The sequence below is a fragment of the Natator depressus genome, chromosome 6 (assembly GCF_965152275.1).
Source record: "Natator depressus isolate rNatDep1 chromosome 6, rNatDep2.hap1, whole genome shotgun sequence".
NCBI lineage: Eukaryota > Metazoa > Chordata > Testudines > Cheloniidae > Natator > Natator depressus.
The window spans coordinates 39,830,643-39,855,493 of NC_134239.1; the positions used below are offsets into that span (position 1 = coordinate 39,830,643).

The 24,851-nt window shown below is 39.9% G+C and overlaps 1 protein-coding gene across 2 annotated transcripts in view; it reads right to left on the bottom strand.

The window, feature by feature from the left end:
• KIAA1549L (KIAA1549 like) overlaps positions 1-24,851 on the bottom strand; it is a 208,723-nt gene that overhangs the window by 17,665 nt on the left and 166,207 nt on the right. For both annotated transcript variants that reach the window (XM_074955098.1, XM_074955099.1), the window contains 4 exons: positions 18,007-18,136; positions 10,273-10,620; positions 3,322-3,419; positions 1,842-1,990 (listed from right to left, as the gene is read on the bottom strand). In XM_074955098.1, coding sequence (XP_074811199.1) covers positions 1,842-1,990; positions 3,322-3,419; positions 10,273-10,620; positions 18,007-18,136 — 725 coding nt within the window. The remainder of the gene's footprint in view (positions 1-1,841; positions 1,991-3,321; positions 3,420-10,272; positions 10,621-18,006; positions 18,137-24,851) is intronic.

Below are 24,851 nucleotides of genomic sequence, written 5' to 3' on the forward strand. Positions count from 1 at the left end.
GTCTTCACTCATGGTGTGGAGTGTAAGTGTGTGTGTGTAGATGGGGGGGATTAGTGAGGTCAATACACAAGTGGAGAAGGTGTTTAGATTTGTTTTATTAAACAGACAGCTAGGCTGGCTGACTGACTGGTGTTACAATATTATGGGGGGGGGGTGAATCTCAGACTTTGCTTGAAGGGCCTGAGGCTGCAAAGAGCCGCAACTCTCACTGTGAGGGGAGTGAGCAGAGCTAGTGAGTGGACCACAGGAATTGCATTAAACTAGTGAGAACATGGGAGTAAAATAAATGCAATGAGTGCTGGAGAAGAGAGAGGGAGAGAAAGTCTCTCTTTTGGGCCTGATTTCCTCAAACATATTTCACCCTTTTATTCATGGTTTTCTTTTCCTCTGTTTCCAAGTAGAACAATGAGAAACTTAGTGTTTTGTTTTGCAAGCAGCTCCTTTCTGGGGTCAAAGTGCAAAAGACTCAGCTCCCATTAACTCTTGTTTGTTTTGATCACTACAGACAAGGATGCTTGTACTCTGCTGCACTCTATACCTACATTAGGTGGCAAGGTCCCCCCAGTTTATGATGGAACAGGGCTAAATTATGCAGCAAGGTTAACTGACTACTGAGTCATTCAAGAATCTTCTCTCTTAGTGCATCACACAGTGAAACACTAATTAATCCAGGCTCTGACTTGCACTGTAGCAAAGGATACTAACAGTTTTGGTATTTCCACAATGGCAAAGCTTTGGAAACAAAAACAATCAATCAAAAAGACATTTTAAGTCACTTTTTCTTCCTGTCCTGCTGGGTGTGAAGTTAATCAGGAATAGGTGGTACAGACTCTGACACGAGAAGTCTGTGAGGAGGTGGGGAAATGTTATCACAGTAGAACCTATAAGCCCCAGCTGAGATTGGAGCCCCGTTGCAGTGGGCACTGTACAAACACATCATAAGAAACAGTCACTTCCCCAAGGAGTTTACAATCAAAATAAAAAAGCCAGATAAAGCATAGCAGAGGAAACAGAGGTAGAGAGGTGACATGACTCATTCAAGGTCACCCAGCAGGTTAGTAGTGGAACCAGGAACAGAACCCTGGTCTCCTAGTCCTGTGCTCTCTCTACCTGACCACACTACCTCCCTTGAATGGGACTCCAGCTGCTCTAGCCTCTACTGTCAGAAATTAATTCATCTGACTTCAGAAAGTCATAATTCATTCCAGTGAATAGGGGGAAGGGGCAGTTGATATTTGCTGCTGGGGATTTAAAACATATTGAAACAGGACAGTGAGCTCTCACTGCACAAGCCAGGGAGGAAGGGGAGCTCTTGCTATACTTTTAGCAGCACTGGACAAGGAGGCAGGAGAGCTCTGTGTTTAGGAGATGGGTAGAAGCTGCATTTTCCCCTGCTTTCCCCTTATTTTAACCCTGGGTTGCTGCTATTGTTTGTTCAGAGACGGTGTTCAATCATGCAAGGCTAGGAGAGTGGCAGGCGGATTGTCGTTCTAGCAAGGTTCAGAAGCTTTGCATGGCAACTGCCTCCTACAAAGCAGGACTCAACAAGTAGTGTGGCCATACTTGCTTCTGATGAACTCCCAGGCCCTTAACCAAGCCACACAATCTCCACTCCATAAATTCCACCGGTTTCCTGGTAAATATGAATTATTTGACGTGCATGTGACAAGTGGGGCAAGACAGAGTACCCCGTGTTGACCCTCAAGCCACCAAGAAAAGCATTTAATAAATCCTTCTCCATAACCACAAATAACAATGTGTACTTGCAATATCCCATACACTCATCTGTACACAACACAGATTGGGGAGGTGATTTCTGTTTGTACTACACTCGTTTTCACCTGAGTAGTTCAATGCTGACTGATCCAATGGACCCACAGATACTGGAGCTCTTGAACCTGGGGCAAAGGATGCAGGATCATGCTGTTGGCCCTGCTCTGCCCCACTGGATTCAGATATTCTTGTCTTGCTGCCAATATCTGATGTTGACCTGCGCATTATAAAAAACAGCAAGAAACTTTGATAATTCTGACTGATAGGCAATATCCTCAACAAGGGTGGCAGGAGTTCCAAGCAGAAAACAGTAGGGAACTATTTGCTTTTTCTGTGGCATCCCTGGTTGCAGGAATATCAATAGAAAGCAACTTTCTTTGTCCTTGGCCTCTATCTTCTACAGTATTTTTTTACAATTCTACAGCCCATTCACTCAAAACTCCAAAATGGATCCAATAATAAGATACAACAGACAATGCTGGATAATTACCACTTGGTGTGGTGTTATAAAGCAGAAATGATTTTAGCTATGTGTAGAGCACTGTTGTCCCTAAGAAATGCCATGTGTCAATTGTCTCCTATCATGAAATTTAACTGACAAAAATAAGCCAAGCAATGAGAACTAAGCATTTCCTGAGGTTATGATATCACTGGCAGCCAATCAGAAGAGCTCCATTAGTGTTTGGCATCCTGACGGAATTTCACAGTAACAGCCAGCAGGCACACATGTCCTTTAGGATCATAGTTTGCCCCAGGTGGTGTTATACAGCACATGGCTGAAGGCCAAGTGACTTCATCCACCTGAAAAGGGCAATAATTGCTCAGAAATGCCTTATTGCTATGGTGAAACAAAATGTATATATTAAAAGTAAAGAAAACAGACATGCATTTATTAGTCCTGAGGAACATGGGAAAGAAATATCCAGCAGTCAGTCAGCAATCCGTGACTGAGTCCAGAGTTCCAAAAGCCATTTTATTATTTATCCGTATCATTTTCTATTCTATAGGGCTGGACGACTTAGAAAAAAAAAGCAGAGAGGATGTGAGTGTGAAATATCCACTACTTTATGCAATATATGCCATTTTGTCTTTTTAAAGTCGAGTTAAACTATGGCTTGAGAGATATCAGAGCATAGATTTGCTAAATTTATTAGACAACTCACTAGCTAATAGTGGAATATGGGATCCTTTGGTGTTTATTTTCTTCTACCATGTTGAAATTTAAGCACCGGAAATGAAAAGAGAGAGTTCTTAACTTCATTAACATCTCTTCATTACGAGGAAGATGGCTACTAAATGCCACTACAAGTTATAGGTTTCAGAGTAGCAGCTGTGTTAGTCTGTATCCGCAAAAGAAAAGGAGTACTTGTGGTGCCTTAGAGACTAACAAAATAGCTCACCAAAGCTTATGCTCAAATAAATGTGTTAGTCTCTAAGGTGGCACAGGTCCTCCTTTTCTTTTTACTAAAAGTTATAGTTATGGAGTCATTCTCATTAGAGCAATAGAGATTTACAGTTCTTGGCTGTAACAAAATAACAATGAATTACCTCCTGAGAGATGCCACAGCCACAGGACCTGTTCTGGGAGGAACCGGGGGTGGGGGAGAGCCCATTACCATTTCAGGAAGCTGAGAAAACCTGTACGCCTGTGAAAGAGAAAAATGAATATTTTCTAAAACATCAATTAACCTTATTTTAAAAAACAACAACATGAGAACCTAAAAAGTGAAGGTATTTGTTTAAATTCATTCCAACAGCCCTTAAAATTGTATGAACAGTTCTATAATCGCTGGCTGCTAGGAAGTTAACTTTTGATGGTGCATATCGTAGTAGGTATTTTATTTCAGATTTTATAACAGGCCGAGTGGTTTTAGAATAATGCAGAAAGCATACACACGGATGGTATCACAGAGCTACAGCTGAGCAATTAAAAAAGAAGAAATAAGAAAATAATGCCTCAGACACTGTAATCCAACCTGAGAGGTAAATCCTTCACAATTTTGGAAGACTCATCCCTTCCTGAAAACCCCCAGAGAGTGAGATCACAGTACTTTTTGCCCCTCTGAAAGTTAAGTGTTTTTAAGTCAGTATATCTGGAAGCATCCTCAAAGCAACATATACTGAAATGAAACTGCCTGCAAGCAATTACTTGATATTTGAACTTCTTTTTTCTGGCCTTTCAGGGGATTTTTTTCCCCATTTTCTCCTAGGCAAGAAAACCAAGGTTCTTAAACCACAACACTCTAAAGCAATGAAAGTCCCAAATAAATCCACAAAACAAGGTAATTCAGAGAAACCCAGGATCAGACTGTTGAGTCATGAAATCGAGCATCCAGCCTCCAGCAAGGCTGGATTTCATCTCTAGTACATCTAGAGACTGTGCAATGCTTACTGTATGTCAACAGAAACATCTTCCTGACCCTCATGGCCATCAGCTCATGGTCCAAAGAATGACGTATCACCTTTATCCATACTGTTGCTACAAATATTATTTGTCAGAACTTCATCTAATCTGCTTGGAAATACAAGTGATCGTGTATAATTCTGCTTAGCAGTAGATTGAACCTCTTTTCAGACACTCCCTGATTTACTTTCCCAGACAAGTCTAGGTACTGAAGACATCTTAGAGCAATGCGTGGGATTACAGTTAATGCAACTGAACCACAACTAAGATGATGCAACATGACAAGGTATTAGGAGACTGTCTAATCTCCTCAAACCTATGAAATCAGAGGCTGAAGTCCAAATGTCTTCAACCAGCAGCATCCTACAGTGATTATCAATAAAAACTTAATCTTTTTGGTCCCACACAGTTATTTTCTGTTTTAAATATCTGCAAAAATGTGGTATCACAGATACCTTGTGAAAAACTGACTTCTGATGCAGACAACTGTAGATATAATAGCATTAAAAACTATTCTCCCTCTAATCTACTGTTCAGGTCCCTGAGTAGAAATGTCAATGGCACTCACTTTGGTATTCAATCTAAACTAATTCAGACTGGAAATAAGGTGGAACTTTTTAACAATGAGAATAGTTAACCACTGGAACAATTTAAAGGGTTGTGGGAGATTCTCCATCACTGGCAATTCATATATTAAGATTGGATGTCTGTCTAAGAGATATGCTAGTTCAAGCAGGAATTTATTCAGGGAAGTCCTGATTATGTGTTTGTTTCTTAATCTTACTTTTGTGTTTTAGCAGATTGCATGTATTTTCCTTTATCATACCAATTCCAAAAATGAGTTGCAAAGATAAAATAAGTTTCAGAGTAGCAGCCGTGTTAGTCTGTATCCGCAAAAAGAAAAGGAGTACTTGTGGCGCCTTAGAGACTAACCAATTTATTTGAGCATAAGCTTTCGTGAGCTACAGCTCACTTCATTGGATGCCGATGAAGTGAGCTGTAGCTCACGAAAGCTTATGCTCAAATAAATTTGTTAGTCTCTAAGATGCCATAAGTCCTTTTTTTTTTAAGATAAAATAGAGACTCTTGCCCTTGTGACAGATTTGTCTATATCTATATTGAACTATAAAGCCCATGGTGTTCACAAACAAAATTTTTATCAGAAACAGTAAGGTGCCTTCACTGTTGCTTTAACCTCCATATTGAACTGGGATTCCTGGATGTGTTACCAGAGACTATGTGCTCCCAGCAGAGGCTAACAGAGGGCAATCGAGTGTTGTTGACTGGAAGACCATTTAGATTAAACAGAAACACCCTAGAACAATGAACTGACTGCAGGCCAGAGGAACCAGTTCTCCCAGGTGGGCTCTTAACCAAGCAATGAATCACCTGATGAGGCACTTGAAGCCACTCAGAGGAGTCACTTGACAGAGGGTACTGAAACCTTATAAAAGGACTCTCCTCTCTCCACCAAATGTGGGGAGACCAGAATAAGAACACAGAGCTGGGCAGGTGGAAAAAGAGGAATCCTAACTGCCCTGGAAGGACATTAAAATCCTAAGGGCCCTCAGGTGAGGTGAAGAAACTGAGGCAGGGACTTATATGCAGGTTTTGTTATTTTTCTATAGCTATGTATATTTCTTGTGCTGTGTCTAGGAATAAAGCTGGTTCAGCAATTCCTTTGCAAAGTCTGTGTTACTGCTTTGACCCTCACAAAGCCCCCAAAGAGGGGAAACCAGTCATTCAGAGGATCCCCAGCTGTGGTGGGACCCTGGGGAGTGTGCGAGAATGAGTGGGGAGGCTGAGTACAGCTGGCACTAAAGAGGAAGGCTTGTAATTGGCTCTAATGTGGTTCAGACATTAGATAATTTGATTTCAGTATTAATATTTAATCAGCTTCAGGTTATCGATTCAATTGAGCTGGGTGCCATTTTTGAGTTGAGGGTTATAACCCAGTTAGTAGCTGAAAGCCTGTATTGTTGCATTGCTATAGTTCATAAGCCCATGTGCTTTAAAGAAGAAGGCCAAAAAATGGCTGAGAATTAAAAAATTGGCCAGTAACAAACTACGCATCTCAGTAATGATTGAACCTGTGATATTCCAAGCTCTCGACCATGCTTGTAGCTGTTTCTTTCACTTCACACTGACTCTGACATTCTAGGCTTCAGAGTGATGTTTGGAGTTATTCCCCATGTGGGGTGGGGTGGGCTGGGCTGTGAAAGCTGGGTGGATTTGTGAAGGTGGCAAATGAGAGGTATGTGCTGCAGAGAGGGCTTATGAGTTTGGGGTTATCATGTGTGCTGGTGATTGTGTTGATTTCTGTCTAAGGGGGTTTGTGCTGGGACATTTGTGTTGATTTGTGAGATGGCAGTAGGTATATGGGTGTGGACATTGGGTCAAGTAATGCAGTCTCACTCACACAACCAATGAAACTGTTGCATGCAGATAAGCTGCAGAGTAAGGGTAGTGATTGGCTGAGTTATCTCTGATATCGTCATGATCTAGGATTCTTGGCCTGGCATACGGAGATGCCTTATTACAGCATGGGTGTAATGCATAAAGTCAAAATAGCTGAAAACTTAAATTGGATGGTAACAGACCACAAAACCCAGTGATGATTCAACCTGGTGATATTCTGAACAAAGAGAAGGTCTCAACCATGCTTGTAGCTGCTTTCATCACTTTACACTGACTCGGATATCTTAGGCTTCAGAGTTACAATCCTAGAATCTTATATATATATATATATATATATATATATATATATGAACAGCCACCTCTTTATATCCCTTCTTAGGGTTTCCTATGTATTAATCTGACACTTTAACTAAATTGATTCCAATCCAATATTGATACTAACTTGTTGATTTGACCTTGATTTGATTTTGGTTTAATAGTTCAGTTTATTATTATTTTATTATTATTATTAATGGTAGCTTAGCTGTGGGGATATGTTTCCTTGATTTTAATTTTAATAGCTGTAAAAGTTTACAAAACTGATATTAATTCACATTTGCTTCAATAAGCAGCATGGGTCTAGAATCTTTGAGACGCTGGCTGAATATCAGCTAGTCAAAGCCGGACCAGTTCCCCCTGATTAGTCTTAGTTCTCACATCAGAATCAGGCCCCCTTTATCATTATCTTCCCTCTTTGCAGAGCACTCAAAAGAGGAGAGAGATGGTAGCTTGCCCAGAATCCAAACTAACAAGGCTCTGTTATTCTGTGGTTTTCAGTTCTGGTCTCCAGGAAAATAATTGCCATTTTTCAGACTACAGTTCTCAGAGTGGTTCAGGCAGCTGTCAGGATTTTTGAAGTGGCAACTACAATGTTAGTATCCTTAAATGAATGCTTGAAGGGGTCTTAAAAAAAACAAAAAACCACCAACCCAAACTACAGATGTTGGGCCCCATAGCTAAACACTTAAAGATAGGCTCCAGCTGACCCTTGCAGCTGCGTGAAGTGCCTGAAAAACCTTATAAAGCCCCTACCATGATTCTTATTGGAGTCACGCAGCTAAACACTACAACCTACTTAGAAAAACAAAAATGGCATTTTAATGTCATTTTCCCAGTTTTTATTTAGAGATACATTGGAGAAATTTCAACTTCAAATCTTAGTGAAAATCCTGTAGATCCCCTTTATAAAGCATTAACACTAAGATGCAGAGAACAGAATGACTAGTCTCTCTTCAAAACTACATAGCCATATAACTTTTATTTCACTTCAGAAAGACCTACTTTACTATAAAAGTAATTTGACTGGACACCTAATGACCAACACAACTGCTAATCTGATTCCGACCATAAAAAATGATCAAATGCAGTATGAACTGCAGTAGAGGAATTTCAAAGTGCCAGGAGTACTTTTATTGTGATTTAAATAGTATTTCCCTGAACGTGAGCATTTAATACCACTGGCTTCAAGTTATCCATGAAGGATTGTTCAGAAAAAGCATCCGTTATTGTACATTCTTCTGACCATTGAAGGTAAACGTATCAATGATGATTCTGAGTTGTAACAATTTCTCTCTAACAGTAATAGATTACTCAAATATAGACAGAGTCAAGAATCTTTATTTCTATTATAACTTTAGAAATGCCTTCTTTCAGAATAATATGTATTCCTGGCAAAAAAAACCCTGCATAACAACTTTACCTTTTGATTTTTCTCTTTCTGAAGCAAATTTCCAGGTGTTTTCAGTAATTTCACATTCTTACAGGGCCTATTTTTCAGTTTCATTGCCAGTAGTCTGACTGCTGTTCTGTTTACTTCACCAGACAAAACTAATCCCAGGTTTAGCTTTGCTTATGATACTTGTGAAAGAAAATGTTTTGTTTTGTAATGTTCATATACAGTACAGTAGAACCTCATAGTTACAAACACCAGAGTTACAAACTGACTGAACAACCACACACCTCATTTGGAACCAGAAGTACACAATCAGGCAGCAGCAGAGATAAACAAAAAAAGCAAATATAGTACAGTACGGTGTTAAACTACTAAACAATAAGGAGAAAGCAGCATTTTTCTTCCGCATAGTAAAGTTTCAAAGCTGTACTAAGTCAATATTCAATTGTAAACTCTTGAAAGAACATCCATAATGTTTTGTTTGGAGTTACAAATATTGCAGAGTTACAACCAACCTCCATTCCCGAGGTGCTCATAACTCTGAGGTTCTAATGTATCGGGGAGTTTAAAACAGTGATTTCCAACCAGGATCATGGACAGCTGTTCTGATACCACTATCTACATACTTTTCAAACTTCATCATTGCAGTGTCTGAGCACTCCAGTCATTCACCTATTTATCCTCTCAATACTTGAGATGCAGGAAATATCTACATTACAGATGAGAAAAATGAGGCACAGATTGACTTGCCCAAGGTTGCACAGGAAATCAATGGCAGAGACCGGAACTAAACCTAGCTCGAGTCCCAAACCAGTGGCTTAAGCACAAGACTATCCTTTCTAGACCACACTTTGCGGTCCTTGCAACTGGTACACTAGGCCCTCCTGCCAAGATAACCCTCCGTGTATCCTAAGTATAGCTGCTGTCAGCTCCCTGTCCAGCTGTGTATTCTCCAGCCATCTATGAACATGAGCTTCTCCAAATCTGACTTTCCTAGTCATTAACTGATGTGCTAGTGTGTGAACAATGAATAAGAAAAAGCAGGTAAATGAGGCCTTGGTCTGATAAACTGCTACAGTTGCCCCCATAACGTTGAGAACCACCATTTTAAAAAACAAGAAGCCACTTACTGTACTTGTGTTGAATGTGTGGGATGAAATTCAATGTTAATAAATGCAAAGTAATGTGCTTTGGAAAACATAATCCCAACTATACATACAAAATGATGGGGTCTAAATTAGCTGTTACCACACAAAGAGATGTAGAGTCATCATGGATAGTTCTCAGAAAACATGCACTCAGTGTGCAGCAGCAGTCAAAATAAAGCCAACAGAACATTAGGAACCATTAGGAAAGGATAGATAAGACAAAACATGTCGTAATGCCACTGTATATATTCATGGTACACCCACCCCTTGAATACTGTGTGCAGTTCTGGTCACCCCCCCATCTCAAAATAAATATTAGAATTGGAAAAGGTACAGAGAACAACAACAAAAATGATTAGGGGTATGGAATGGCTTTCATACAAGGAAAGATTAAAAAGACTGGACTGTTCAGTTTATAAAAGAGATGGAGGGGGGTACGATAAAGGTCTATAAAATCACGAATGCTGTGGAGAAAGTGACTAAGGAAGGGTTATTTTACCTCTTCACATAAACGCAAGAACCAGGGGTCACCCAATGAAATTATTAGGCAGCAGGTTTAAAACAAATGTAAGGAAGTATTACTTCACACTATTATGTAAACAGCCCAGGTGAGGGGCCCATTATTAAAACTGGAAATTAGGAGTCTTCTTTTAAGTGTGTGTGCACGCACACATCTACAAATGTGCATATAGTTACCAGAAGTGAAAGTGCCTGTGTGTTTCATGCACATGTACACAGGGCTCTAGCTTTTAAAAACATAGCCCAGTACACCAGTATCCCCATGATAGTACAGTGTAGTAAGTAATATTTGAACTTACTGGTCTTGGTAAGCTGTACTGATACATTTCTGGTCTATATGTTGGCACCCACTGTACTCCCCCTCTGGGTCGGGTCATGGTACCAGGAGCACTGGTCACAACTTCAGAGTATGGTAAGTGTTGTGCTGAACTGTGAGCATCTTGTCTGTTCTGCCCTCCATGGCCTGCAGATGCCAGACTAAATGCCTCTTCCAAGAGCATATGCATCTGTTGTCTAACTTCATCAATGGAAGGCTGAGAACTTAAAGTTGATGTCTCAGAATGGCCTTTAGCCTGACGGGATCTGGTATAACTTCGAGGTTCATTGACACGGTCAATATTTGTTTCTTCTATCACTTCAGGTTCGGTCTGTTGGATAAAATAAAAGCATTTGATATACACACATACTTATAAGAACAGTGGTCTTTGCTGCTTCTTTACATATTTTCTCCAATACAGGTACACCAGAAGTATCTCATGCCCAGGCACAAAATGGTATAAGTCATGAGACCATATAAACCATATAGTACAATTTTTATGTCAGTTGCAGCTGAGAGAGCCCAGAATTTCTGCATCTCAGATCCGGGGTCTCAAGTCAAGCAACTAAAAAAATGAGGAGCACACAATTAGCGACCACCTGTAAAAAGTTTGGTTTAAGTGATATTCCCAGCATGTTACAGGAACTCTGACAAAAGCAGGGATAGAATTCAGATCTCTAGGACAGCTTTCAACTGCCTTAACCATGAGACCATCCTTTCTCTTCCTGCAATTCTCTGCCTCATTCTCTACAGCCTTCCAGCTTCTGCAACAAATGAGGCCAGGGTCCAAGAGACAGTCTTCTTCACTACACAGTTCTGATTCATCCCTAGAGCATGTCCATTCTGTGCACTAAATAAGGCAGGGGGAGTCTTGTGGAAAAAATAGTATGACCATATAACTAAAGACTATCATAATGCACATGACAAAAGGCCCTATTTCTGGCACGTCCTAACTTTTGAGTGTTTGACTTTGCAACCATAAAAACTTTATTTTAAAATGTGTGTGTGTATGGGTAATTATTGGGAAAGCTTTAATTCTTCCTCTCTTTCACATTTAAAGGGACATCGTTAACTTTAAAAATCACACACCTATTAGAATGTTTTTTCCTTCCAATGTAAGAAGGAACATCTAAGAGATGAGAGAGAAATACTGCTATTTTCATCTTTCTCATTTCATTTACTTTGTGCATTCATGGGACATCATTTCCTCCCTTTAGGTTAGTCAGTTTCCTTTGTTTGTGTGGGTCTTCCACCTGCCACACATGAAGGAGAAAATCTTCTTAAAAAATAGGTAAATATAATTGTAAAGCCAAGAAAACTGCCAGGGAGACTCAGAGGCAGGTGAAATTATTTAACTAATTTTTAAAAATTAGAGTTCAAGTTGACAATGTTCCTTTAATTCTTAGTATTAATGAGTCCAGTGTGTACCAAAAGAGAGACTAGCCCCACAAATGTTACAAAAACCATACATGATCACTTGCGAAGGGCGTGTGTGTGTGTGTGAGAGAGAGAGAGAATAGCTGGCCAATTGTGTGCATTCCCTGGCTCTCCCAGTCTTTAAAACTCTCTGGTTTGTGATTTGGGATAAGATCTGGATTATTTGCAATGGGTGTCAGTGGTGAGTGGAAAAAAATGATCTTCTCTAGTTCTATTCCAAATCCATAGAGTAGCCTTTGCGAAAGGATGTGTATACATTTATAGAGGTGGGTTGTTGTTTTTTAAATCCATCCATGGTGTTATGGACCAGAATGTAATCGGTGGGGCTTATTAGAGCAGGAGTCAAGTCTAGTGGGTGGAACAGGTATCCAGTTTAGAGAACAACACCAAGGGTCAGCACCAGAGTCAACTGCCAACTACCAGAGCCAGGGGTCAAAACTGAGGGTCAGAGCCGAGGTCAGATACCAAATGCCAGAGCCAAGGGTCAAGCCAGACTCAGGGTCAGAAGTCTGAGGCCAGGGTTGGAGCCAGGACTGGTAACTGATGATTGGAGGCGAGGTGTAAGGGTAGGAACTGGAGGAGAGGCAAGGATCAAGCATGGAACAGGAGCACAGTATAGGGGTGAACAGGGGGGTGATGCAGTAATCAGGAAACAGGATTTGGTGCAGGAGACAGGCACAGAATGCAATGGTGAAAAACAGGAACCTACAGTTGTTTCTAAGAGGTTCCAAATTCCAGCCTTGCTTTGCCATAGCTTATTTTTGAGAAAAAAAAAGTCAATGCACTTTGGAATTAAACAAATCACTACATAGAATCAATTCTCACAAACACTAAATATCAAAAGTCTGATTTCTATTTAATTGCCTGCAGTTAATGTGACACTGCACCAGAAATCATTTGTACAAATATATTTCCTCCCTGATTGTTCTATTTATGTAGAGGATGAACAAACAGGGAAATTCCAGTATAGTAACTATAAAATATGGAGGGTTTTTGTGTATACACATAGCTAATAAAGCTTCAGAGGTCACAGTGCTCCCTCTTTCAAGATTAATAGGTATAATCCTGACCTATTTCCTCAAGCCCGTAAAAGTGTCAGTGACTAGAAACCCACAAGAGATCTATTAATACCTAATGCTGAAATAAATCAGGTGCCCAACTACAGCCCTGTAGTTAAGCCATTACACTTCTAGAGGCTTTGATCCGTTCTTGAAAATGAAGAAAATAGTGCTAAAATATACCATAAGAATAATGATTCCTTACTAGAACTTCATGCTACAACCTGACTCAACAGTAATATTAGATGACCAGGCAGATTTTGGAGGGGGTTGTTGTGAAGGATGAACATTTATTCAAGTTTTAAAATCTAGTTGCATTAATTCATCATATATGCTGGGCTTGTGTTATTTACTGTTTATTTTCATTTCACACGGAAAAACATTAGAATTATAAATATTCAGGAATAAGTGTGAATGTTAAATTGTGAAGAACCTGAAGAAGAGCTCTGTTTAAGCTCAGAAACTTATTTTTCACCAACAGAAGTTGGTCCAATAAGAGATATTACCTCACCAACCTTGTCTTTTTAATATCCTGGGAATAAGAACATAAGAATGGCCATACTGGGTCAGACCAAAGGTCCATCTAGCCCAGTATCCCATCTTCTGACAGTGGCCAATGCCAGGTCATGAATGAACAGAACAGGTAATCATCAAGTGATCCATAACATAGCTACAACACCATGGACAACTACTGAAGATATTACAATGCCATTATATAAATCAATGGTATGCCCTCACCTGAAAAACTGTATTCAGTTCCAGTCACCCAGTTTTAAGAAGAAGGAGATGGCAAACATAGCAGTCCAGAGAAATCCATGGAAAAGGGTTATAAGGAAAGAAAGACTTTCATACAGGCCAAACTCAAAAATTTTGGACTGTTCAGTTAAGAGAGCAAAAAGATAAGAGGGGACGTGATAGAGCAGTAGTTCCCAAACTTTAACGGCCCGCAAACCCCTTTCACTAAATTGTGAAATCTCGTGAACCCCCTCCTAAAAATGAATATTTCCAGGGATTTAAGTTTAAATTTCCTCTGCACTCCACGGGGCTCCTGCTGCTGGACCCCGTTGACTGCCCCAGTCAACTGAGCCCAGGCTGCAGGTCCCACTGACTGGGGCAGGGCTCAGGCTGCCAGCCCCACTGCCGTGCCCCGTTCTCCCTGGGGCTTGGGCTGCCAGCCCTGCGCAGAGCGCTGGGGTCCGGGCGGCTGGCTCCCCCGCTCACGGGGGCAGGGCTCGGGCTGCCAGCCCCAACTGCCCTGCCCCGCTCTCCCTGGGGCTTGGGCTGTCTGCCCTGCAACAGAGTGCCACCTGCTGCTTCCAATGCCTGGGGTCCTCTGGCCGCCATTAGTGAAATTTTTCTGGCGAACCCCCAGTAACGTTCTGCGAACCCCCAGGGGTTCATGAACCACAGTTTGGGACAAGTGATTATGTAAGTGATTGATTATGTAAGAATTCTCAGCTTACATTTAAAAAAAAAAGAGTAAGTTTCTAGCCCTCATGGTGGAGAGAATAGCAAGAAAGTGTGATCCGAGTGATCCTAATTGCTCAAAAAAACAGAAGGCAGTTAGAAAAAACCCTAATTAACAATCTCATGATTTTTAAGTCAATTTCATTATTTGGGGTAGCCTGATTCATTTTTTTGAATGGTTGGGGTTGGCAAGACTACATACATATACCTAATAATTAATCTGTGGAATTAATTCCCACAAGAAGTGGATTCTAAAAAAGAAGGATTAGACTTTTATTGGTCTGAAAACATTGGCAGTTACATCAGAGAGGATGCACTTGAGGTCTTCAGGCAGAACTAATTTTATGCAAATTACCACTATATAGCCATAGCCAACTGTAACGTGAGAGGAAGAGGAACAGCAAAGGCATGCTTGATGTACATAAAACATGGATTTTGAGATTAGGGCCTTTTGGAATATGAATGAATTAGTTATATTACTTATAGCTTTTTTAAAGACTCGCGCTACTCCCCCCCCCCCCCGCTGCCGCCGCCCAAAAATAGCTTAAATTCAGCACCATAAAATCCTTACTCTTGTATTTTTGAGTTAATGACAGGAATCCATGTATGCCTACAGAAAGTTTTCAACTATTGATATTCCAGAGCTGTGTTACCTACAACCCTACCCAAATCTATTATTCATTAGCACATAATACAGATCTGCTTTTCTTCAGTCATTCAATCTTTTGATTACCTGGGGAGGCTGGACTTGAAAATGTTTGCTACCTAAATGTTTCCTTTTAGAGAAGCTTGCATAAGTAAAAGATACTGAAAATACTTTATACAATCCAATAGGAAGTGTCAACATGCAAGAAACATTTAAGAAATCTGATGTGTATAACATGTTTAGATCGGGGTGGATAAAAATTGATGAATTTTAAATCAAATATTTTTGATTTTGTAAATTTAAATTAAATAAATGTTTATCTATAAAAATATTTAGAATTCAATTTGAAATAATGACAACCTATGTGGAGACCTAAACTGAGTATCATCTATTAAAATAAATTTAATTTAAATAAAAAATATTCAAGCAATATGTTTGCTGCCAAAGTTTTAAAGAAAGTTAGGCCACCAAACTGGTGGAACTCACTGGCTAAGCACCTGGAGCCTGAGTTTACTGATGTGCTAAACCAGCTTTTGGCTGTATTAGTCTCTGCTGCAGGTGCAGAAAGTGTATTTTCTTCATTTCAGTTTATTTATCTGCCTCAATTCAATGCGTAGTTCATTCAAAATTAAGAAACAGATTAGAGTTAAAAGCAGGAAAGGTTATTTTTCTCTTCCAATCTAACTAAAAACTAACTGTGAGAAGATAAAGTCTACTAGTTCTAAAACCATGAAGAACATGGTGACTAGAAACAATTTATTCAGTTCACTAACTATAGATAATGCTTTCTTTGTTTAATAAATCTCTTAGTTTTAAATGCAAAACATGTTTTGATATACTTACTTTGGCATTTATATTAGGTTTATTTAACTAACTGAAAACAATTTTAAAATGCTGTTTTTGTGCATTCTTAATTAATTCCAATATCCATCCAGCTTGACACAAATAATGAGTAAAACAATTGTATAGTAAGAAAGAAATACATCTGTCAGTTACTGGGCTAACTGTACCTTCTCCGGGTCTCTCTGAGTGCACCTCACACAGGTGTCAGGACTTGGACCTTTACATCTCCTGGGGTGGAATTCAACTCTTCATCTACTCTCACACCAGGACCTAGGTTACAGCCGCTTGGGTATCATGCATGACTAATTAAATAGGTCCAACTAGAGTTGGATCCTCTGATAGCATGTTTGTAGTGATAAACAGAAACACTTTTTCAGAACAAAGAATGACTTATTTTGCCCCAAAGATACACAGTGCTTGGAGAAATAGATTTAAAATAGACAAAGAGGCCTATATGCATATTCACTTATCTAAACTTAATCTCTCTATCTGCAGCTCAGACAGGTCTGGCTCATTCAGCATCTGATCTAGGAGGAACAGCCTACATTGCTTGAAGTGTCCTCCCTGTCTCTGTGACTCAGTCTGTCAGCCTTTCCACTGCCACATCCTGGCCAGCCTCTCAGCTCACCCCAAGCCAAACCCCTCTTTCTTTTATAACGTCATTGAGGAGTTAGGTCTCCTTTTAATCCCAGTCTTAGACTTGGGAAGAGTAAAAACATCCTAGGCCTGAATGGAGCCAGCTAGGTGAATTCTCTCACCAATTGTTGGCCCAGCCACTGTTACCTTAACGCCTTTGAAGCTGTGTACCTGACCTCTGTCATTTTTTTTGCCTTTCCTGCAAGGTTCCATAACGAGCCTTTTTCAGCCTCCTTTGATTTAACTTTTGGCATTCAGCTAATAGCACCAAACTGAACAGCAATAGGAGTCACACAATATCTATAAAAAATACAGACATGTTGCCAGTTCAGCAAGATGTCACTCACCATTTTCTAACATAATAAAAAAAGTAAAATTAAGAATCTGAATAAATATATGCTAAACTGTATAAATGCTTAAATAAATACATACACATATAATGTATCCTCCCGGGAAAAAAACAAGTACCAAATTGAGCGTAAAGGCTATATTGGGTTGCAAATCAAGATGTTTTAATGGCTACCAACCAATGAGCATTAACTTTTGTTTCGGAAAATAACTTAAAAGTACAAATATAAAACAAGATTAAAATGATTATTTAAATCAAGGTTTCTGGCTTGCTGATTTAAATTATTATTAAAATTGGTGATTTAAATTACTGATTTAAATCAATCCACCCTGGTTTAGATTTTGCTGAACATATTCCCTCACATTGCCAAATTCCTTCACTTATCTAAAAACCAGTGCTTGACAGTTGGAGTGAATTAAGTCACATGCAAAATGTCAGTCTCTCCAGAGGTTAAAGGATACCCCTTACCCAGAAGCACTCCCTTATTTTTCCAAAACTTCCTCTCCATCTTTTACTTCATCTCTAAGACCAGATCCTCTGGTATGGCTGAGCTGCAGGATTTGAGATGAGGTTGCAAATATTGAATTATGACACTGTTTTACTCTTTTGCTTCCTTGATTCAGGAGGCCTGCAGGGGCAGGACAGCACAGAGGCAATACTTAATGCAACTAATGGTGGCTAAAATAGCCTTTTGGGGCCATTTACCAGTCCAGGATTAATGGAGCACAACTTGCTCTGAATATGCAGCCTCTTGCCCCTGAAACAAGAGTGTAGTCAAGATCTGACTACACTGGCTTTGTGCCAGCTGGGAATTCCTCTACTCAGGTGGAATCCCTCAATGGCTATGTAACCCAGTTTTCCATCTCTTTTGCATCACCCAGGGTGTGGAGCAGGGTTGAGGATCTGGATCCTAATTTCAGGCAACAAAACAAGGGGTAAAAAATAAAATTGCCAGTCGGTTATAAATGGTTGTAGACTTAGTACAATTATTAAAATAAAATAAGATTTAGAAATCAATGGTTTAATTTAGTACTGATTTTCAAGGAGGAAGTTTTGTTAACTATTCTTACACTGCAAAACAAGCTGCAAGTAGAAAGTACATTAAATGTTTTGCATTTGATTTCAGTAATTTGGGGCATTGAGGAGATATAATGTACCTTAAGGTTAAATGCATAAATGCACTCTGGTTAGCTTACCCTATGCTTTTTCTCTTTTCTTTTTTTAAAGACTGAATTAAGGATTTACTGAGCAAACTTCATTGAATGCATCTGATAAACTTACATCATATCCACTGTTGCGGATCCCACGCCTTGGTCTCTCCCGGGTAACTAGAAGATCCATCTCAGTTTCTCCTGGGCTAGGGCTGTTCAGAGACTGTCTGCTTCTGTACACAGAGTTCTTTGTCTGCTGCCTGGAGAGAATCCAATGAGAAAATATTAAAATGAAGGCAAAGCACAAAAATAAATGACAGACAGTATTCTGCAATTATAACCTTTATTCTAACATTATCTTAGTTATTACAAAAGAGCCACTTTAATAGGATACCCTTTCTATACACACACAAGTGCTGGAAGAAGGCAAAATTACAGAAGAGATCATTATACATTTTGTTTTCCGTTATTAAAACACAAGAATAAAGGGCTAAAGGGCACAGGAACCATAAACTGGAGCTGCCCAGAGGAGCTAAGCTCCAAGTGACTACCAGGATCCTTTGTGGTTTATAGCTGATAGGATTTAAAATAATTAGTTATAACTAACATTAGTTTGTCAGTTCAATGGGTGCTGCAAGTGCTGAGAAACTTTGAAATTCAGGTCATTTTATTTAGATGCCCGAGTGGGTTTAAGTGCTTAGCTTTAAACACCTACATTTGAAAACTGTGATTTGGGGCAAGTAATTTAGGAACACCGAATATCACCAGCAAAACCAGGATTAGAACTCAGGAGAAGTGAAGCAAATTATCATTGGGCCTGATCCTCAGCCCTTCCTCCCTTTCCAAATGCTTGCTGCACTAGCAGGACATCTTGAGGATTTCCTGGAGTAGAGGAATCTACATGTGGAGGAAAGCCCATGCACAACTTCTGTGCCACCTGCTCCCAGCCCACCTGGTATAGTTATGTTCCAGGGAAGAGATGAAGTTTAAGCAGCTTTTTCTGCCACTTCTGTGGTCTAACTGGGTAGCTATGTCTGCTTTACACCACCCCATTTTCAACCCCTCAGGCTGGAGAGAGCAGGGGGCTCCGCACTCAAGCTGATCCCTGACTGGGTGAGTCCCTTAGGTGCCATTATGATATGAGGCTGCTCCAAGTTGCACTGGGGACCAAGCCAACACCATGATCAGTATAGTGCAAAGCTCCCCGCCCTCAGAGAATGGATAACTAAGTACACAAACTATTCTGTAGTCACAGAGTTTAAGGCCAGAAGTAACCTAGATCATCTAGTCTGACCTTCTGTATATCACAGGCCACCAACATCACCTACCTCCCACACACTGAACCCAACAACTGACACTAAACCAAAGTATCACAGTCCACAGAAGCCTAAACTATTACGTACCACAGAGAGCGAACAGGAGAGACCAAGTGTAACAATGCCTGAGGCCCTTGCAATGGTAGGGAACTGAGATATATTCAGATAATCCCAGCAAATGACCCACTCCCACACACTGTAGAGGAAGGGGAAAAACCTGCAAAGTCACTGCCAATCAGACCAGGGTGGGAAATTCTTTCTGACCCATATGGCAGTCGGTTACACTATGAGCACATGAGCAAGAACTAGCCAGCAATGCACCTGAGAAAGAGAGAGAATGCTTGGTCTAACCTCAGAACCCTGGCCCACCCCATCCAGTGAGAGAGAGACACACACAATTATAAATGTAATAATCAGCAGTCAAAGCACTTCAGCTGCCTAGCCATTGTCATGTGTTTCGAGGGCATCAGAGGAGATTTGAGTTTTGACAGATCTGAAGGAGGTTACTGGAATGAAGGGGATCTCCTCCCAATAAATAAGGGATGGCATGGTAGAAAGTGTAAAGGTTTTTGTGGTGAGATTTGACTAACGGGCAAAAAAGGCTGGCTTCATAGATGGAGCTGAGGGCTTTATGCCAGACAACAGATTTTAGTATGGTAAAGATAAACCATGAATGACCTTAAAAGTTTTGTCTTAAAAATAACTGCCTTGACTTGAAAATAGCTATATATGAAAAAATCATCAAAAATTAGAGGCATGGAAAGACTTCGATATTAGAGAGATTGAAAAGATCAGAACTACTTCAGATACAGCCACACAAGAGAGAGCTGTGAAATAGAGAGTGGCACAGAGTGCAAGCAAGTACTGCTATTTACCCTTTTAGATGATACAAGAACAAGGGGACAGTCAATGAAACTAAGAGACAACACATTTAAAAGACATACTTGATAGAAGGATACACTGATTTACACAATGAGGAATTAGTCCATGGAACTTACCACCACAAAGTATACTTGAATCAAATAGATTAGGAGAATTCAAAAAGCACTGGACATTTGCATGAGTAATAAGAATATCACACAGTTACACTAGCTAGGATAAAATATTTAAAGTATATTAACCATCAAGCCTAAGGGCCCTGAATCAACAAAGCGCTGAAACACCTATGACTTAGGGGAAGTTTCTTCCTAACCCACTGTTGAGTCCTGATTCCGCAAAGCTCTTGGAATTTTCAGAAGTGCCTGTGATATATAAAGGGGGCCGATAGCTCCCTTTGACGGACACCCAGCCAGCCAGTTAGCTGTAAAATCCCTCTTGGTAGCTGTTCTTTACTTGCTTTACCTATAAAGGGTTAAAAAGTCCCCCAGGTAAAGAAAAAAAGTGGGCACCTGACCAAAAGAGCTAATGGGAAGGTAGAACTTTTTAAAATTGGGAAAGAAACTTTCTCTTTGTCTGTTGTTCTCTGGGCTGGAGGGACAGAGCAGCCATGCTCTAAGCAACGTAAGCCAGGTATGATCATAAATCATCAGATCATGCCTAGAACTACTTATCTGAACTCCAATGTGTAAGTAGATCAGAATATTTAACTAGATGCAATTAAGGTTATTTCTTTTATTTCTTATTGGCTTGTGGATTCCTCTGTGCTAACCCCAGATGCTTTTGTTTGCTTGTAACCTGTAAGCCACAAGAAAACTATTTTGGGTGCTTGATTTTGGGAATTGCTCTTTTAAAATCTAACAAAAGCCTAAGTTCCAGATGTATTTTCTTTCTTTCTTTCTTTCTTTTTGTTTTTAATAAAATTTACCTTTTTTAAGAACAGGTGTGGATTTTTGGTGTTCTCAGAGGTTTGTGCATGTTGTTTGATTAGCTGGCAGCCATTCCCCGGGGGGCGGGGGTTAAAGGACTTCAGGGTACCCCAGAGAGAGGAATTCCCAAGTGCTCCTTCCTGGGTTCAAAGGGGTTTTTTTTTTGCATTTGGGTGGTGGCAGCGTTTACCAAGCCAAGGTCAGAGAAAAGCTGTAACCTTGGGAGTTTAATACAAGCCTGGAATGGCAAGTATTAATTTTTAAAATCCTTGCAGCCCCACTTCTGCACTCGGAGTGACAGAGCTGGGATTCAGTCCTGACAGTGCCCAAGGGATTCAGGAACACAAGTCCCACTGAAAGTGGATTAGGAAGAAACTTTTCCTCAAGAGTGGATTAGGTAGAAACTTTCCCGATAGAGATATTATTCGACCGTTGTTTATTATGGGGATTTATCCACCTTCTTCTGAAGGCTCTGGTGCTGGCCACAGCCAGAGACAGGATATGGGACCAGATGGACCATGGATCTGATCTAATATGGCAAATCTTATGCTCCTAAATTAAAGGCATTTAGAATTACATGCGTTTCTTTCAAAAGGACAACAAACATTTTCTCCTGCTTATATAGTTAGGGACACATTTCCTAAAAGGTTCACACATTTAGTGCTCTAATAAATGCACACCCTTGACCTGATTACATACCACGCAGGGAAAAACTGAGAACAGTGCATGCCATCAGCAAGGTTTTTAAAAATTGCCCTGAGATTGCCAATTAGCTGATTTAAGGAAGATTCACTAATGAGAAGGGAGGTATCAACATTAACAACTGGCAATCACGTGGTGTGTGTCTTCTGCAGCATTTTGAAGCATGAATTATATGCACGGAATGCTCAAAGCAACTGAAAGCACGGGGTGTTGGTTCTTGTACAAACCAAATTATTTCGTGATGGTGTTTTGTAAACAATTTTTAAAATGCTGTTTTCCACAAATCTGAATATATAAAGGTCAGCCTGAATAATGCATTTAATTTATTTTTTTTCCTCCCATAATGTTTTGGAAGTCACATACATACAATTAATATTAATGGTAGCTATACCAGTGAAACAAGAGGGTAACATGCCATTTTTTCCAGGAACTCTGAAATCTTTATTCTTTTACCTACTTCTACAGTATGTTATCTTTAAAAATGTGAACTATTTAAAATATAGGTTTTTAACTGCGTATCAATATCTGGACAATGACACAAAGCAAGCTGTATTAGTCTTATGCTAAACTAGACTGCTGTAAGAGTGATGGTTTTTATTATAGAAATTGGATTATATCAGTTCATCTCTCAGAGAGTTGCACTAGGCTGCAATATCATGTTACTGTATTCATCCAATAAACTTATATTCTGTAAAAAAAAAAGAAAAAAAGAAAAAAAAGAAAAGCTTGAAGCTGGGAAATGTCCTGCAGCATATCAAGTTAGGTATCTAAAGCAAATCTGTCATTCTAGATGTTGGTGTGGGGACCATAAAAGTGGTTGTTTTCAAGAAACGGTCAATTTTTCTGTGGCAAGAAACATTCCCAAATTTTGAAAATGCCTGACATCTTTACAGAAAGTGCATCAGGGAATGATACCTTTGTTTTTAGTTCCTGTAGCCCAGCTCTATTCAGCAAGCATCTCTAGTGTTTGTACAATTAACATTTAATGGCTCGGCCCCAGAAGGCAGAGAGATCATTCCTTGACAGTTCAGAGTACTTGCCTAGATGCAGTTTTTTGTAACAATGAACTTTGTCTAAAATAGCTTACCCATTGGTTTACACAATACATTAGGTTTCAGAGTAACAGTCGTGTTAGTCTGTATTCGCAAAAAGAAAAGGAGTACTTGTGGCACCTTAGAGACTAACCAATTTATTTGAGCATGAGCTTTCGTGAGCTACAGCTCACTTCGTCGGATGCGTACTGTGGAAATTGCAGAAGACATTATATACACAGACACCATGAAACAATACCTCCTCCCACCCCACTCTCCTGCTGGTAATAGCTTATCTAAAGTGATCATCAAGTTGGGCCATTTCCAGCACAAAGCCCACCTTGATTATCATACACATTGTGAAGAGAGTGGTCACTTTGGATGGGCTATTACCAGCAAGAGAGTGAGTCTGTCTGTGGGGGGGCGGAGGGTGAGAAAACCTGGATTTGTGCTGGAAATGGCCCAACTTGATGATCACTTTAGATAAGCTATTACCAGCAGGAGAGTGGGGTGGGAGGAGGTATTGTTTCATGGTGTCTGTGTATATAATGTCTTCTGCAATTTGCACAGTATGCATCCGATGAAGTGAGCTGTAGCTCACGAAAGCTCATGCTCAAATAAATTGGTTAGTCTATAAGGTGCCACAAGTCCTCCTTTTCTTTTTGACAATACATTAGAAAGCACTCTTAGAAAAACAAAAGTATTCCAGGATCTGTCAGCATACTGGTGCATAAACAAACAAATATTGGTATATCTAACAAAGAGCAGATGGTTAATATTAAAGCTTCATGTATAATGTTCTAAACGTTTCCCCACACCACTTAGGGTACATAATAAATATCCAAAATATGGCTTCAGTACTGCATTGTTTGTATTGTACACATTAATATTCATGTTTCTACAGGCCTCATTCATATTCTCAGGACAGATTGTGCTAATAAAAATAGGATTACTGTAAAATACTAATATTCACGTTTAATATCTTACCTTTTCTACGCATATGTAACAATGTATTCCTCCCTCACTGAATTCCTATTCAAGGAACTGATGCCCCAGACCCTTCAGCAAGGACACTAGATACAATTTAATCAGAATCTTTTTTCTTCATTAATCTACCGGTAAAACCCTGGGACAAGGCTTCTCAAACTCCACTTCCCACTCTCTCCAGGCCCTCACATAAACAAGCTCATTTGTCTGCAGCTATTGCTTATATTCCAAGACCAGCGCTTTTAGAATCCTGGCAACAATCTCTCTCACCTGTGAAATGAGGGAGCGTGCCGACTGTGCTGCCACTCCCAACAAGGCTGGCTCTACTAGTTGTTGAGGGGAGATCTTGGCGTGACCTCCTCGCTTTGTAAGGCAACTTGTGCTCGAGGTACACTACTGGGGGAACTTAGTGCAGATCAGAGCCTGCAAGGATGGCCAGCCCCGGTGCAATGCATATAGTTGGGGCTTCTGGCCCTCTCCTCCACTAGTACATCTCTGTATCTGAAAATGAATGCTCTCCATTTGTATATTGCCTCCAAGGGCTATAAAGTGCCACACAAACATTGATGATGTCTCACAATATCCTTACTCGTTTTAGAGATGAGTAAATTATGTCAGAGATTAAATGACCTATCCAAGATCCCAGAGCAATGAAGTGAAGAAAGCACCGTAGCAAGTGGTTACCATTAACTGCTGAAGGAGATACTGAAATCAACAGACATAATGGTGGCATGTTCTAATTTGCTGGGTCTAAGTTACCTATATCTTAGATCCAGCTCTGGAAATAATTACAGGTGTGCCTAGAACAAAATGATAGATTGGATCACTGTTGCACTTTGCAGAAGATCGGAGTCAAATGCAAATTCCTGGCTCAAATCCATTTCTAGAATAATCAGTCTTTTGAATAATAACCTGAGCACATTTTCAGCTTAGATCACTTTAAAAATGGCTCACAAAAGACCTGGAACCATGCAACCTTCAAGTAATTTTGTTCTCTTTCCACTTCTTCTTCTGTAACCATGTTATGGTTTTACTAAATGTGAAACATTCAGAAATAATCTTGGGCAATATCAATTTTCTTCATGAAATAGGAGGCACGGAACAGATTAAACATTAATATGTAATACACCTTTT